Source organism: Doryrhamphus excisus, chromosome 15 (genome assembly GCF_030265055.1).
Source record: "Doryrhamphus excisus isolate RoL2022-K1 chromosome 15, RoL_Dexc_1.0, whole genome shotgun sequence".
In the NCBI taxonomy this organism is placed as follows: domain Eukaryota; kingdom Metazoa; phylum Chordata; class Actinopteri; order Syngnathiformes; family Syngnathidae; genus Doryrhamphus; species Doryrhamphus excisus.
The window spans coordinates 10,807,372-10,824,488 of record NC_080480.1 but is presented as its reverse complement, the minus strand read 5'-3'; the positions used below and the strand labels follow the sequence as shown (position 1 = coordinate 10,824,488).

The 17,117-nt window shown below is 40.6% G+C and overlaps 2 protein-coding genes across 2 annotated transcripts; both read left to right on the top strand.

Moving 5' to 3' along the window:
• Positions 1-217: 217 nt before the first annotated feature.
• Positions 218-7,949, top strand: LOC131103728 (jupiter microtubule associated homolog 1-like). Its single transcript, XM_058050217.1, has 5 exons — positions 218-398; positions 2,518-2,660; positions 5,721-5,869; positions 6,168-6,198; positions 7,434-7,949. Exons 1-5 carry the CDS (start codon positions 343-345, stop codon positions 7,568-7,570), a joined length of 516 nt encoding a protein of 171 aa, XP_057906200.1. The 5' UTR covers positions 218-342; the 3' UTR covers positions 7,571-7,949.
• Positions 7,950-11,866: 3,917 nt separating this feature from the next.
• On the top strand, positions 11,867-15,517 carry LOC131103395 (uncharacterized). Its single transcript, XM_058049663.1, has 4 exons — positions 11,867-11,954; positions 12,037-12,369; positions 14,148-14,260; positions 14,381-15,517. Exons 1-4 carry the CDS (start codon positions 11,885-11,887, stop codon positions 14,465-14,467), a joined length of 603 nt encoding a protein of 200 aa, XP_057905646.1. The 5' UTR covers positions 11,867-11,884; the 3' UTR covers positions 14,468-15,517.
• The last annotated feature ends 1,600 nt before the right edge of the window (positions 15,518-17,117 follow it).

The following is a 17,117-nucleotide window of genomic DNA, read 5'->3' as shown; positions in this document are numbered from 1 at the left end:
TGTTAAGTCGCTTTTAGCTCCAAAGTTAATACTGATTAGAAAATCGCCCTGAGGAGGGGACATGTACTGCGTGGTTACTGTTTGCTCTCTCACGGGGAAACTGCCACCAACAACGGAGGTGAGTTCCGCATTTCTTGTCCAATGAGAGATAAGCTACATGATATTCTGTCAAATCAGAGCACGCCAAACTCAAGTAGGCGGGGTATGGTTCTGGACTTGATTCACAGTGTCTGGGTGGAGACCACTTTACAGTACACTGCGGCTCTTCGCAGAGTGCCCTTATCCATCCTTGTCTGTTGACTTTTGTTTGTCACTGCCAACACTTCGAAATACTCCTCGAAGATGACGACGACCACCACCTTCCAAGGAGTGGAGCCCGGCGCCAAAAGTAGTTCCAGGTAAAGGGCTGGGAGGCGGGGGGGAACAAAAGAGGAGCCTAGCAAACATATCTTTTCTTCCCCAGAAGCTAACCTGCTAGCTACCGTTAGCCCGCTGGTACCGAGGAGGGATTCCCGTGGCTTTAGCTAAACTGTCACACAATCTTGCTAATTAAGTTAATCTGATGCGCCTTTTAAACCTTAGCTGTGAGGTCATTCTGTCTGGCCTTTGATTAATTAAGTAGCCGTCATTAATAACTTTTGTTGTGAATATCATTATGTTTGCTGTGCCGAGCCTACACAATAATATATAGATAGTCCCTGCCCCTCCCATGCTTTACTTGTAGAGTTGCGCTTATTGTTGTGTTTATTTGGATTATGTACAGTTTCACCAAAGAGAAGCAATTTGTGCCCGCCCCTTGAGCCGTGTAGTCTTCAAATGTAACTAAACGCATGGATAGTTCATTGTCTGTGAGGTCTAGTTAAAGTTTAGGGAAACTGGCCCACTGCAGGGCTACTCATCCAAAAGGTATGCAGTCATATCATGGCTGTAAGTCATGGGGTCTCGCCTTCATGCCTCCCACTTGGCACAGAAAACAATGCAAAGAAAATGTTCTGAATCTGAAGGGAATATAAATTAGATTTTGAGTGGGAGAAATGATCTAATTTGCTGGATTTGTGCTGAGCAAACATGTCAAATCTCGGTCAGTCATCAAGCCTTTTGATCTGGCAAGTGTAGCAAGGGGCTCGGGAGGGAGGGGGGGGGGGGGCTTTGGGGATAAGCTAAGCCTCCCAAATCGCTCCTTTTTAGATCTTGCCCCTTAAAGTGCCATTTACTGCTCGTTTCCGCGCCTGGTTGTTGTGAAAGGGCTCTGCCGTTTCAGACGACCAGAATGAGGCTACAATCTCAGCAGCAGCTGCTGCTTCCTTATCAGACGAGCCATCTTTAGCTGCAAGCAGCCCCCAAACAGTCCACCTTCCTCCAGCCAACCTCTGTCTGCTAAAGCCGTTTTACATCGATGTCATTTGCAGTGTGATTCTTGGGTGGGGTCCGCTGCCAACCAGGCCGCTTAAAGCCCCTCTCCCGCTCTCGCTCTCTCATTGCAATAAGCGTGGAAAGCATGAGCTCATCCCCTGGCCCAGTAGGTGAGCTCTGCTTTAGCCTTTTCCCACCAGCGCCAAACAGGACAGTGCACGCACTGATTGACAGACAACACACACTGTACAGTAAGTGGACATTTGCTGTCTTTCCATATTGGCCTGCCGTGAGTAGATGTTTGTAGGCCTGGACAGCTGCTCAGTGTGTCAGCTGGTGGCTCCATTGACTCTGAGAGAGCAGTTTGCTGGGAGGAAAAAGAGGGAGGGGTCGAGTTGGCCTTTTTTGTCCTTTGGTACAGCAAGAAAAAAGACCTCTTCCTTATTATTGTCTTCCTTTTGTCCAACTTGTACTTTGTTTACCCAGTGTATTCATCCAGTGACCCACATCAGATGTACTTTTAACCTCCGTTGTGTAATATTAACCCCCCAAAAACTACACTGACTTCAATATAGTCTTTTAATAATGGCAATAACCCCCCTCGTGTGTCACTACAAAGGAATCTGAAGATAGCAGCAAGCTGGAGTCAGCTGCAGGGCAGACTTCCTAAAACAGGCAGACTACCAGCTTAGAGAGCAGAAATGATATTTTGACATATATTTTCTTGCGTGTCTTTGAAACATGTGCTGGCAGCCCCAGTGTTTTATTACAATATTGATTGTTATTTAGCTGGGTGTGATTGACGGTCCAATTAATGGATGGGTGTCATCCACTTGACTGAATAAACGCCAGAGAAGCCTCCTTTTTCCCCCAGGACAGAAAATAATTGCCTTAATTACCTTTTTACTTGGTTTAATGTCAAAGTGGGCGTATTCACCACAACACTCACCGCCTGGCTGCACAGCAAGACCTGGCATCGGCAAAGCTGAAGTTGTTTAAACAGAAAGCTTTACGAAACCGAGATATCTAGAATATAGTACATAGGGAACATGCATTTTTACAAAAAACATGAAGCATACCATAATTAATAATGGGATGGGATGCGATGGGATGCAACCAAAAGCACACACAAGATGCATGATGACATCATTGTCTTCTCCACAGGGTACTACGACCGCCAGGCGGTGCCTCCAGCTTCTCTTTCGGCACAGACGAAAACACAACCCCGCAGCGCAAGAACAAGATGGCTTCCAGCATCTTTGCAGAACCAGATGACCCCCATGCTCATCGGAGGAACAACCCACCAAGTAAACAATCAGCATTTACTTAAGTTCATTTCGCTTGGCCTCCATTTTGGTTCCACTTGTGCATGTACTGCACTTTAAAAACTTGACGCTGCAAAGCTTGTGCATCACTTAAGAGTTTTTCCATTTAAGTAGTCAGAACATTCCATTGGTCTAACAGAAGAGCAACTCTGCAGTGCTACGATATGGGTAATTTGACCCAGAGTCTTTGTTATTGAGGGGGATTAGATCAGCCCTCAATGGAAAGAAATAGGTCAGTTAAAATGCAAGCCTTGTATAGACATGAGTGAACTGTAAACATACAGTCACCAAGTCTTCAAAGACAAGTATACTACCTTCCACTAATCCAGGTAAGGCATTGTGTTAACATCACACATTCTTTGTTTTGTAGTTTAGTTTAAGTTTAAAGTAGGCCACTCTAGTGTGGTTTTTCCAGTTTGTCAGTGTTTGTGAACTGCTTCACTAAAGTGCATGTTCTGCTGCACATTCCGTGGAATTTTCTATTTCAGCCCGGAACAGTGAAGCGACGAGAGGCAGGCATCACATGTTTTCACTTTTAACCTATTAGCAGTGAAGAAACACCTCCATGGTTTGTACTTTTATTTGGTATGTGTGACAGGAAATGGCTAAAATGGAATGGCCCTTCTTCCTGCTTGCATTGTTAGACAAAGGTGAAGGTCAACTTCCTGTAGTACTTCCTATCTAACAAGCACAAGTGGCGGATGTTTATTTGTTCTAACATGTTTATGTTGACATTTCTCCATGAGTAGAGTCTTGTGATAGACCGGATGTTATGTGTTCAGCATCATATTTTGTATATAAACTCACAGTGAAGCTGTTGCAAATAAAGTTGGGGAACAATTGGAAATGTATTTTCACTAGAATTCTCAGGGCATTAAATCGATGGCAAACAGACTGCTCAGGTGGTCCTCGAAGATTTTGTGCCTCGGGTCTCAGCATCAGTTCATGCTCAATGACTAGGTGAGGCTAACACAACTCTGACTAGGTAGGACTACATATACAGGTTCTGCTTCTTTGTACTTCTTTTCGGACATGTAGAATTGTGGTCCGTTAACATGAAGCATTCAATGTAAACTGTATGCATGCTCCAAATAAACTATAACCAACAACCAACTCAATGAAACTGTAATGAAAAAAATAAAAGCCAAAGCACTAGCAGTCTTTTCGTGTCAGTAATTAGACCACTACACTGCGTAGTTATGTGTGTGCATGGGACCAGGCCGAAGACGACTGCTGTGTGCAGACATGCCAATTTACTTTGCTAATGTTGTTTTGGTATGGTTAGGCCAAGAATATTGTGTTTTGGTTTTGATTCATCACCTACTTGTCATTCTTACAACATCTGGGTAGATGTTACAATGGCATCTTTATCCTTAATGATGGCCCTGACTGTCAAGTGTGGCCAATACGGAGCACATAGTGAATTATTCCACGGCCAACCAACACCGTAAGCCAAGGACAACCTTTAGTTGACATTTTTTGAATGGGATTTTTTTTTTAAATTTTCTGTTAGGAATTGGAATGTACACGCAATGCAGATGCAATGTGGTGGGATACATTGTGGTCATCCACGACCATTTCTAGTTGGATTATCAATTTTGGCAAGCTATCTTCAACAGATTTCCTTTTTTTTTAATTTAAAATTATTATGTGTATTATTTCCACAGTAAACATATAGCCACAAGCAAAGTACTGTATACCAGTATACCAGATGATGCATTTGGCTTGTATTCATAATCACAGTGGATTCTGTGTTGACTGGAGCTAACTTTAGATCAACTGTTGGGAAACAGCTGCTCAGCTGAGTTGGATGTCCTCGGGATGCACATACTTTTTCACTAACAAGAGTTCATTACGTGGGTTTTAATATGTTCACAAACTGAACATATGGATTTTAATTTGGGGGTATGTGAATTGAGAATGTTCCTTTTGGAAATACCTGGGTTATGAAATGTCCCGTGAATTGACTTTTTAAAAGATACCCCAACCGTAATGCAGCATTTGTTTATATATGTTATATGAGCACCAACTCACGTTTGGCTCCCAATTAAGCAAAGAGGAGCTCCAACAGTCTTTGAAGCGGATAGATGTACATAGCCAGTGTATACACCCACTACTTAACAAAGGCAGCTTTGTAAAAAAATAAAAATAAAAAAAGCAGGCTTCTCTACACTTGTTAAAAATGTGGGTGGAATGTCAGTGGTGTGTATGTAATGTATGTCAAAGCTACAAGCCCACAAAGTGGGTGTTCCCAGAACCAGCATACACCATTGTGGGACCTGTGAGATAGTAGAAATAGTTGAAACATGGCACCTTAATGTCTTAGAGTCTGTAGACCTTGAGTCTGTAGCCATTTTGAAGTCTTATGAGGACTGATTGATTGTAAAACCCTGTCATCAGCATTATGATTGCGTTGTGTCTCTTAAGCTTGTGGAGGATCAGAGATGCCCACTTAATAATGCACCCAGGAGATCTATAAGTTTTTAAATAGGAGGATATTGCTGTCAACACGAGAACATAATGCATCATTTTCATGTCCCAGCACTGTTATTAATATAATCCTCTTCCTATTTGTTGCTCGTGTTGCACGGTCCAGAGAGCCCAGCAGCAGACCCATAAACTCAGTGGGCCCAGCGCTGAACCATTTCACTCCATTAATGAGAGTGGCCACTCCTCTTGACTCTTTAGCAGCCATTGTTCCCTCATGACAAAGATGCTCTTGTGCTGGCATTGTTGCAATCGCTGAGTCACAGCAGGCAAAGTTTCCTGTCTGTTGTCTCAGTTTATGTATCTATGTAGCCATAAACCCGAGACTATATGCCTTGCCCTTGGATGGGGTCTGGGGAGGGGGGGGGGGGGGCTTGTGTGAGTAATTGCATTAGGCGGACATCTGCTAAGAAGGCTGAATCACGATGGGTCATTCATCTCGTCGGTTTCCTGGCTAATCCTAATGTCATCAGTTAGCTCAGATCGTTTTTTTTATGAATTACTCCATATACAAGATAGTCCTAGTCTAATGGCTCCATTGGTTAACCTTCACAGCGGGCGCGGCTGCAGGGACCCTGTGCGGGGAGCCGTCCGCCCCACTGAGACGGTGCCAGCAGCCCATTCTGTTCCCCAAGAACCCTCAGCCGGAACTGACCACCATCCACAACTCTGGGGCGGCTTTGGTGTGGACCCAAAGACAAGAGGTACCACCACTTGCTTCTGACTTTTGCCCCAGATAATAGGGACTGAAACACTTCATTTGTGTATTTTATAGTTTGTATTTCTGGTAAAAGAATGCTTTACTCTGCAACCTTGCTTATGAAATGTGTACATACAGTAAAAGTCCTTTTATGTGTGTAGTCCAACTTGTTTTGCTCAGATCTAAGCTTTTTTCACATGATGCCAGTGTGTCAGCTGTAAAGCCTTGATGATAGGGTGTTGTCCCAAAACTCAGCCGGGTCACTTTGGTTCAGTGTTTTTGATTTTGATTTTTTTTTGTAGGATGAGAATGGCCAAGAACAAGCAATCAATGGTGAGTACGTTTTCTTGTCTGATATATACGGAAAAACAAAGTTCATTTCCTGCATTGTGATATCGCTTGTTTACTTTAAAGCGTGCTTGTTTACTTGTTGTTTTTTTGTGGTATGATGGTTTGCAGCCGAGTGGTTAAAGCGCAGGCCTCACAGAGACTCAAGTTAGATTCCACCCTCGGCCATCTCTGTGCATGTGTGGGTTTTCTCTGGGGACTCCGGTTTCCTCCCACATTCCAAAAACATGCTAGGTTAATTGGCCACTCCAAATTGTCCATAGGTATGAATGTGAGTGTGAATGGTTGTTTGTCTATATGTGCCCTATGATTGGCTGGCGACCAGTCCAGGGTGTACCCCGCCTCTCGCCCGAAGACAGCTGGGATTGGCTCCAGCATCCCCCGCGACCCTTGTGAGGAAAAGCGGTAGAAAATGAATGAATGAATATTTCATGCAAAGGGGTAGTCTACTCAAATTGAACACAAAGACCAAAGTCGTAATATTATGAGAATAAAGTTTTACATTTTAGAGGATAATGCTGAAAGTTTATGAGGAAAAAAAGTCGTAATATTACAAGAAAGTTGTAATTTTATGAGAAAAAGCTGTACATTTACAAGACGATAAGATGGAATGTTATGAGAATAAAGTTGGAAATTTACAAGAAAATAAATTGTAAATTTACAAGAAAATAATGAGTAATACTACGAGAATAAAGTCATACATTTACAAGAAAAGAATTGGTAATATTACGAGAATAAACTCATGCATATACAGGAATAAAGCTGTCATATTAGATGAATAAAGTAGTAAATTTATGAGAACAAAGACACACATTTACAAGAATAAAGTCGGGAAAATTATGAAAAAACAAGGCGTAATATTACGAGAATAAAGTTTTACGTTCAAGAGGATAAAGTGTCTCCAAATTGTCCATAGGTATGAATGTGAGTGTGAATGGTTGTTTGTCTATATGTGCCCTGTGATTGGCTGGCAACCAGTCCGCCTCTCGCCTGAAGACAGCTGGGATATGCTCCAGCACCCCCACGACCCTCGTGAGGATAAGTGGTAGAAAATGAATGAATGGTTTGTTAGAGTAAGCTTCCCCTCAAATTAAAAGCCTCTCAAGTGTGTGTAGGAGAAGCCTTTGAAGCAATGATGTCACATGATTGACTTCAGCTTGGTTCGGGCTTGTAGCGCCACCTGTTGCTCTGACAGCCCACACATTTGCTTTTTCTTGCAGAGTGTCCCAACAGCGAGGAGGCGGAGCAAAGCGAGCAGGAGACGCCACAGCCCTCCGCCCCGTCGGGAAGTGCCAACTCTGCCTCGAGCAACCGAAGAAACCCACCCGGCGGCAAGTCCAGCCTCATCCTGGGTTAAGACTTTGCTCTTTGAACATTTTTTTTTTAATTTTAATAATAAATCCGCCTCCTTCCCCTCCTCACCGCTCTCTTCTTCTCCATCCGCCTTGCCACCTCTTTGGCCCGCGTACTCCAAAGTCATGTCCTTTCATTTCAACTCGTCCTTTTAATCCTTTTTTCTATTAAAGAACTGTCGATAAAAAAGCACTTTACGTATCTCTGTGCCCTCTCCACCCTCGTCAACCCTCCTCCTCCTTCCCACCCGTTTAAGGCCATCCCGCTGGGGATGGCATGACATTTAGCTTTGTCTCTCCCATTCGTCCATGTTGTAAATGGTAAAAGGAAAAAAAAAATTGTTGCGTGAATTTCTAAATACAATAAAGATTGATATGAATTTGCTGGGACTGTCTTGGTTTTTCTTATTGGTTGCGCTACTCAGCTGTTGCTGGGAAACTTGTGTGTTGTAGTGAAGTCAGTTAAATACTATGCTAAATAGATAAATAGATAAATAGATAAATAATCTGTCCAAATAAAAACACCTGCTATTACACCATATACAAACTATAAAAACGTCTGCTTTACCTCCAGTTGCCATTTTATTTACGTTCTAAGATGATATGACCCAACAGGCATGCGGGTCTCCATCTTATTTATGTTTTATTCAAGATGTGATTTGCTTTATGTGAGATGTCTTAAAGGCTTTGCTGTATTTGGAAACGCTTGTCTTCTCAACACCTTTGACATGTTTGGATATGAGCCAATTTTCTCTGCTCTCTTTGACATATACGGTGAGAATGTAGTGTTAACAGTTGAAGGAGTCGCTGCTTCAAGAATGGGGAGCAAATCATGGCTGCTAGTGATGCGTTTGTACGTCCTATTTACTTGCTTGGGCTTTTATGATCAGAGGCCGTGTCACATACGCTAGATTTACCTGCGCCAAGCGCAAAGCACAACGTGAAGGTTTATGTTTTTGCCTGCGTTTATCTGCGTTCAAAATTGTGCTATCATGCTAGGTGTTAGCATCTTAACAATTCAAGCATGCTAACGTTAGTACTAGTATTTTTATCCATTTTATGGGTAGAAACAAACAGCACTATTATGCTAGGTGTTACCATGCTAACATTAGCATGTTAATGTTAGTGCGGTAGCATTCGTAGCCATTTTCATAGGTAGACACATATACATAAACACTTAGCACTCTTATGTTAGCATTGCTAGCATGCTAACATTAGCATAGTACCATTTTTAGTCTTTTTCATAGCCGCTTAGATTAGATAGCCGCTTAGATTATGCTAGTAGTTAGCATGCTAACTACTAGCATAAACTAGCATATTGGCAATCCAAATATATAGATAAAATAAATATAGGGCTAATATTCATGTTGTGAATCACAATATGGGGGGAGCAATGGCACTCTATGAGGGCTTTTCTAGTTAATGACTGTTATGTGTTGCCTATCATGGCCTCCATTTTTCTTGCTGTTGCTTTTACATCTGATATTGTTAAAAATGCTGGCGCTTAAATACAAAAAGATGTCCGGAAATATCACCAAGAGTAGCAGCTTTTTTTCTCTGTAAAGTTTGACTGCTACTGTACATTTCGGTTGTTTGATCACTAAATTAATGATAAACGGTACAAGGTAGATTATTGAAAAAAATAAAATTTAAAAATTTAAAACCTTAAACTGTATTATAGAAAGCAGGAAGTGAACAAATGAAACAGTTATTGATTGTAAAAGTAAGCTGTATTATGGAAAGCAGGAAGTGGACAAATGTAACAGTTACTGATTGTAAAAGTACCAGATGGGGGGGTAGGATTTAATAAGCTTTGCTTCTTCCTGCTCCTTTTGGACATGTGGAACTGTGAACTGATTATGGGATGCACTCAATTGTAATCTGATGCATGTTCAAATGAAATTAAACCATTACCATAAAACTCAGACATAATTTCTCCTTTAATAAATGTGAAATATAAGCATAATTATTTATTTCATGATCGAGTCATTTAGCTAACAACTTGGTCATGAACTACAGTGCATTGACAGTTGCCGCCATATTTGTAGTTCATTTGAAGCCAAACATAAGTCAGGGCTTTCCTTTGTTTCAGTGTAGGAGAAGAGAAGACTCCATTACATCAAAAGCATGCTGACTGAAGTTGAACCATATAACCGAGCACAGATCCAAAGAACGACGGCTATCCCCGCCTTAAGATGGCTCCCGTCTGAGGAGTTTAGTCAGAACCTGTGTTTCCACTCTGAAAGGCATGTCGAGGTCACTCGGGATCAGGAAAAGAACTTCCTGTTCTGGATACGCGCCAGGATGCTAAGAGTGCAGAACTTACTGGAAAAGGAGTCTGGTGCTTTGGAATACTTCGGGTATCCCAGGCTTTATGTGGACACGTAGCAGTTTTCCTCCCCCTTCCTTAGTCATGCATGTAATGGGAAAGACCCCCCCCCTCCCCACTGCCATCTGCTGACTGATAACGACTCATCTTCAATATATTGACAACAAATGCTCATGTGCTGTCCAGATGAGCTCATGGGTTCTCCCAGGAGACCCCCCCTCCCCCAACCAACACCCATCTGCCTAAACAGCTAGCCTAGGAAATGAGGAGGAAGGAAACGAGATGAGTCATCCCTGATTGGCACGAATCAATACCCCCATTCAGTCATAAAGCGCTGACTCAGCTTGACTCCTAGCAAAGATGGACCAGCACCTCCCGCTCACACGAAACAGGATGTGTTGATTGGTTAATAGAGAAAGCAATGAAAGAAATGATTTCTGCTGCGGTTCTTTTTTTTTTTTTAACTAGACGACCACTCGCGGGTACTGGGCGGGGCGACGGGTGGAAAAGGCAGGGAGGGATATCCGTTCCCACAGGAAGCAGGAAGTCATATCACTTTTTAACTGATCTCTAGGGATATTTCATGGATTTGGACTTTTCAAGTCCATTTCTCCAACTCATATGTCAATGAAAAATCCTTTACTGTCCCTTACGTGTCTTTTATTACAGAGAAGTACAGTCGTACTTTGGTCGTACAGGCTTCTAAAAACGCAAGGAAGGCACTTTTAAGTACAATTAGCAATAAATGCAGTGAATTCAGTTAAAATTACGTGGTGTCATTGAACGCAGCCCAAACTATGTAAGAGACGAGACATATTCGTTTGTATACAAAGTAAAACACGCTATATAATCTAGTTGTCATTTATTTTTCTGGTAATTAAATAAAAAGGGCCATATTGGCCATCAATCATAATTAATGAATTTGAAAACTTACAAATAAATAAGATAACTAACATATACAGTCTCACAATATAATATTTATTAAAGTAAATTTGTTTATTATTGTTTTTTATTCTTCATTTCATTTGTACGACACATGTTTAATATGTACTGGAATATTGTAGTAATTTAACAATATAATGACAATAAAAATTGTATAAATGTGTCAGAATAACAATGTATTACATAGTAGATTTTTTTATATTTTATGGTTTGTAATTTTGTACTAATAGGTAATAATTCAAAAAATTACAATAACTGTGATAATTAATTAATTAAGAATATTTTTTAATATATCCACCCTTCCATCCATTTTCAAAACTAAGTAAGCTGGAGCCTATCCAAGCTGCCTTCGGTGCCTGCATTGGTCACCAGCGGTATTATTTTATATTACATTAGTGCTACCATATTACATTAATATTATTATTACAGCTCTTGTGAAAAATGTACACATAGTGGCGTTTATTAAAGTTGAGGCTTTCATTATTTAGTATTTTTAAAGAATATACATTTAAAACATTTCTATGAATAAACGATATGATTTTGTTTATTTTTTGTAGTAATTTTTTAGTCTTTTTATTTTTTTTATTCACAATGTTTAGGTATGTTTCCTCTATTGCCGCTAGAGAGTAGTGTTGTGCAAACGTGCAATTCCACAGGTCAAACGTTAAACCCACACAGAATATACACTATATTTGTGTAGACATGTATCTAAATCTTCATTTTTTTCTTCAGTTTTATTATCTAAGTGTTTTTTTTAATCTTATAAGTCGTGTATTCATATGGAATGACACTTCTGCTGTGTTGTGGTCGTGATTCCAAACTTAAAAATAATGTAAGTATTGCATACCATTAGCACTGTAGGCTTTTTTGGGGGGGGGAACATCACCATAAAAAAACATACTATTGCACGTATATGTCACTTTCATTTCTTACATTGTGACCCACAGATGTGGGTAAGGAAAGAAGATTGACAGGATGTTGTGTACATTTAAATAGGTGTACGTGGGCAGACGGATGCATTCGCTACTCTCGTACACATTAGCTGAACATGTCTGCTGTCTGGCTCAGGCTTCTCATCGGCATCTTTTGTTTTTCCTACACAAGCCAGGCTGCAACAGGTAAGACCGATGGCCGCTGATGCCATCCATGCTTAAAAATAACATAGCATTAATAACAGATTGCTGTTGTATCTATCCTCAGTGCACACCGATGGAGTGATATGGAGACAATCTGGCGACTCCATGACCATCCAATGCAGATCTTCTCAAACAGGCCGATTGTACCTGTATTTGCGCAAAGGGCTCAGCAAGGACTTTGAAGTTCTCTACAAGGCATCCCAAAAAAATACAGTTTCTGAGAAGTACGCTGGCAGACTCCAGGTCACAGGAGCCGTCGCCTCTGTGGACATTGTCATCTCAAACCTGACGCATGAAGACACAGGACCATACTGGTGTGTCTATGAGATGTTTGACAGCCGCAGCTATGAAACGACGGGAGCAATCGGCACAGGCTCGGTGCTCCTGGTGGTTACAGGTGAGCCTGCATGATTCATGAAAGAATAGAACTTGTTATATTTCATGCAGGGCGGCACGGTGGGCGAGTGGTTAGCGCGCAGACCTCACAGCTAGGAGACCAGGGTTCAATTCCACCCTTGGCCATCTCTGTGTGGAGTTTGCATGTTCTCTCCGTGCATGCGTGGGTTTTCTCCGGGTACTCCGGTTTCCTCCCACATTCCAAAAACATGCTAGGTTAATTGGCGACTCCAAATTGTCCGTAGGTATGAATGTGAGTGTGAATGGTTGTTTGTCTATATGTGCCCTGTGATTGGCTGGCGACCAGTCCAGGGTGTACCCTGCCTCTCGCCCGAAGACAGCTGGGATAGGCTCCAGCACCCCCGCAACCCTGAAAATGAACGAATGAATGAATATTTCATTCTTAGGGGTAGTCTACTCAAATTGAACACAAAGACCAAAGTCGTAATATTATGAGAATAAAGTTGTACATTTTAGAGGATAATGCTTAAAGTTTATGAGGAAAAAAATAGTAATTTTACAAGAGTAAAGTCGTAATATTATGAGAATAAAGTTGTAATTTTATGAGAAAATAAATTGTAAATTTACAAGAAAATAATGAGTAATATTACGAGAATAAAGTCATACATTTACAAGAAAAGAATTGGTAATATTACGAGAATAAACTCCTGCATATACAGGAATAAAGCTGTCATATTAGATGCATAAAGTAGTAAATTAATGAGAACAAAGACACACATTTACAAGAATAAAGTCGGGAAAATTATGAAAAAACAAGTAGTAATATTACGAGAATAAAGTTGTACGTTTAAGAGGATAAAGTTGTAATTTTATTAGAAAAATTTACAAGATGATAAGTTGTAATATTATGATAATAAAGTCGTAAATGTGCGAGAAAAAAGCTGAAGATTTACGCGATTAAAGTCGTAATAATGTGAGAATAAAGTTGTAAATTTACAAGAAAAATTGTAATATTACGACAATAAAGTCATACATTTAAGAGAGTAAAGTCGGAATTCTTCAAAAATAATGTAGTAAATATATGAGAAAAAAGGCACAAATTTACAAGAATGAAGTTGGAAAATTACGAGAAAACAAGTTGTAATATTACGAGAATAAAGTTGTAATTTTATTAGAAAAATTTACAAGATGATAAGTTGTAATATTATGATAATAAAGTCGTAAATGTACGAGAATAAAGTTGAAGATTTGCACGATTAAAGCCGTAATAATGTGAGAATAAAGTTATACATTTACAAGAAATAAATTGTAATATTACGACAATAAAGTCATACATTTATGAGAGTAAAGTTGTAATTCTTCAAAAATAATGTAGTAAATTTATTTTAAAAATTGCACAAATTTACAAGAATAAAGTTGGAAAATTATGAGAAAACAAGTCGTAATATTACAAGAATAAAGTCAAGAATGAAGTCGAAAAGTCAGTCTACGTAAATCTACTACTTTATTCTCGAAATCTCAGATCATTGTTTATTCGGTGTGGCCCTAATACTCATCATACAATTTATCCACTCCAGCCCAATAGTCCAAAGAACAAAATGGGTTCCTTGTTGCTAGGCAGAGTTCATATAGCGTCATCATTGTTGTGCCATGGCACCATGACAAACTGGTCAGTTCATAGGATTCAAACATACTGTAACTGCATCACGGGCATATGTAAAAATCCCAGTTGTTACTAGGAAGAGTTTGTCAAGGGCTATATAATACAGTATAATAAAGTATAATAATACAAGTGTGAAATGTCTACATAACTAACAGATGAGCAGCAGTGTGATCAACCAAACAAGAATCTTCTCCTGGTGACGGCCGTGGTTTCAGCTGCTGTGCTGTTTGGAGTCTTCATCGCCTTCCTCCTGTGGATCATCCCCAAGGTGTGTGTCTATATTAACTCATGATTTACTCAACTGCAGAAGGTGCCGGGCATCTAATTTAGGATGTAACCTGTTTTGGTGATGGTACTGCTGACTCATGGTTGTTCATGTCCTCATCAGATCAAAAGGTGGCACGCCAAAATGGTGCCGAGGCACACAGTGAGCACTGATGTTTATGAGGACATGCGTGCGACACTCCGACCCTAAAGACTGCCCGGACTGCGTGTGTGCTGCAGCTACACGGTACACAAACAAAGATAGGTGGAAGTACTTCATGCTCTGCTGACTGTAAACCAATCAGGTACATCCGTTGTGAAAAGACTCTTCGGTCTCTTAGTTTTGTCATTGCAGGATGCTCTTTTATTTCATGTCATTTAGTATATTTTCTATATTTACAACGCACTGCTTCTTAGTTTATGCTTGCATGTTGGTGTTTTGGGGTCTTTTGTGACCTTTTGGATGAGTTGTCACTGCACTGTTGGGGTCATTTTGGTTGGCCGGCCACTCCTGGGAAAGTTCACCACTGTTCCATGTTTTCGCCAATTGTGGATAATGGCTCTCACTATGGTGTGCTGGAGTCCTAAAGCTTTACAAATGGGTTTATATATATATATATATATATATATATATATATATATATACTTAAATGGCATATAACTTTATTTGTAATCAATCAATTGTTTCAATAAATGGATCATTTTAATGTCAAGGGCTTTCACATTAATAACTGGGTGAAAAATGAAATCATCAAAGAGTGTAGTGATGTTCACAGCTTGTTAAAGCCCATAACATCTGTTTTTGCAAGGACAAAAGTCTTGTCGTATCTTTAAATGATTCAACCAGTCACAGATTAGAGCTTCACCTGTGACAAATACTGTAATAAACACATTCCCAGGTGTGTATAAAAAGATCCCTGGCACACCAGACCTTCATGTGAAGTGCAACCTGGCCTCTGACAACATGCCAAAGATTCAACCACAGACCAAAGTGCTGATCATCAAGAGCCTGAAGACCAAGTCTGCTGCTGAGGTGGCAGACATCTTTAATGTGTCCAAACGTCAAGGGGAGAGGATAAAAAAAAGATTTGAAGAAACCGGTGATGTTCATGACAAGCCCAGGTCAGGCAGACCCCGTAAAACAACTGTTCGAGAGGACCGTTTGTTGCTTCGACAGTCCAGGGCCAGCCCTTTTTCAACTGCAGCTAAGTCATGTTTTAACAGGGGGGCAATCACTTTTTCACACAGGCCCATGTTGTTTTTTTTCTCCCTTAAAAATAAAGTTTCATTTAAAAACTGCATTTTGTGTTCAGTAGTGCATTTGTAAACTCATTCATTCATTTTTGGGGGTGCTGGAGCCTATCCCAGCGGTTTCCTCCCACATTCCAATAACATGCTAGGCTAATTGCCGACTCTAAATTGTCCATAGGTATGAATGTGAGTGTGAATGGTTGTTTGTCTATATGTGCCCTGTGATTGGCAGTCCCGGGTGTACCCCGCCTCTCACCTGAAGACTGCTGGGATAGGCTCCAGCATGCACGCGACCCTCGTGAAAAAAAAACAAAAAAAGACAAAGCTGACTTTTTGATGCAGCTTTTGTACTGGGTGTCACATGTCACTCATGTTACTGAAAGCTTACAGTAAGGGGTAATATCACACAGAGAGACAAAAACAAAAAAAACATGTACTTTGTGGTTCCAGAATGCAAACATGAAGTCAGCCTATCCGTCTGTGTGAATGCTGAGTGACAGCTAAAGAGAAGCAGTAACAGTCATTTTTGGCCGGTCCCGACACAGTGGAGACGCCGTCATGGGCCTCCTAAAGAGCTCAAGCATGTGAGTCAACATGGAAATGTCGTGTTTGCCGGAAAATCTATCTCTCATCAAGTTGCAGCTTGCAAGAGAGGCGGTGATGTTTACTTGTGCGGTGCGTTTGTGGCCACGACCTGTGACTTTTCTCACCAGGCCAGGACGTGCATGAGTGTTAACACATGCCGTGTTGCTGTCACAATACAGCAACAACATCTTAGAAAAAAACGACATATGCGTATGTCTCAAAGGAAACTGAGACCCCACTCTACGCTTTACTGCCAAGGGGCCAAAAAACTTTAACACCACCAATTTGATTTTTTTTCTGCATTGTGCAACAACATCCTTTTCTATGCCTGTCGTAACCTGTTTCAGGAAACACAAAATGCTAATGCTCTTTAGAATTGGAGGCAAAGATACTTTATGTAAGAGATCACCATCTGGCACAATCAACGCAGCCTGAAATAGAAGACTCATACTGAACTTTTGAACTGTTCTCGATTTTAAAGCTTGAAAAAAATCACACTTTCCATATTTAATGCATATTTAATGTCTTTAATGTCTTTGGTTCACTGTGTTGTGTTAGTTTGGCTTTGGTCATTTTCACCTCCACTGCGCTACTTATTTTAGATTTGACTGTTATTTTATTTTATTTATTTATTTTATTGTAACTGTTGTACTTTGAGATCATTCATTTGATGTAAAGTACGTTATAAATTTAATTTATTATTATTGTTATTATGGAAACCTTTCCACTCATCCTTCACGTCTTTGCGTTTCGCAGCATCACTCTATCACGTTTTTTTCAAAATATATTTAACTGGGCTGCACAGCGCAGCACACAGGCCCCCACAGCTCAGTTCGATTCCACCCTCAGGCATCTCTGTGCAGGTTTTCTCCGGGTACTCCGGTTTCCTCCCACATTCCAAAAACATGCTAGGTTAATTAACGACTCCAAATTGTCCATAGGTATGAATGCGAGTGTGAATGGTTGTTTGTCTATATGTGCCCTGTGATTGGCTGGCCACCAGTCCAGGGTGTACCCCGCCCTCT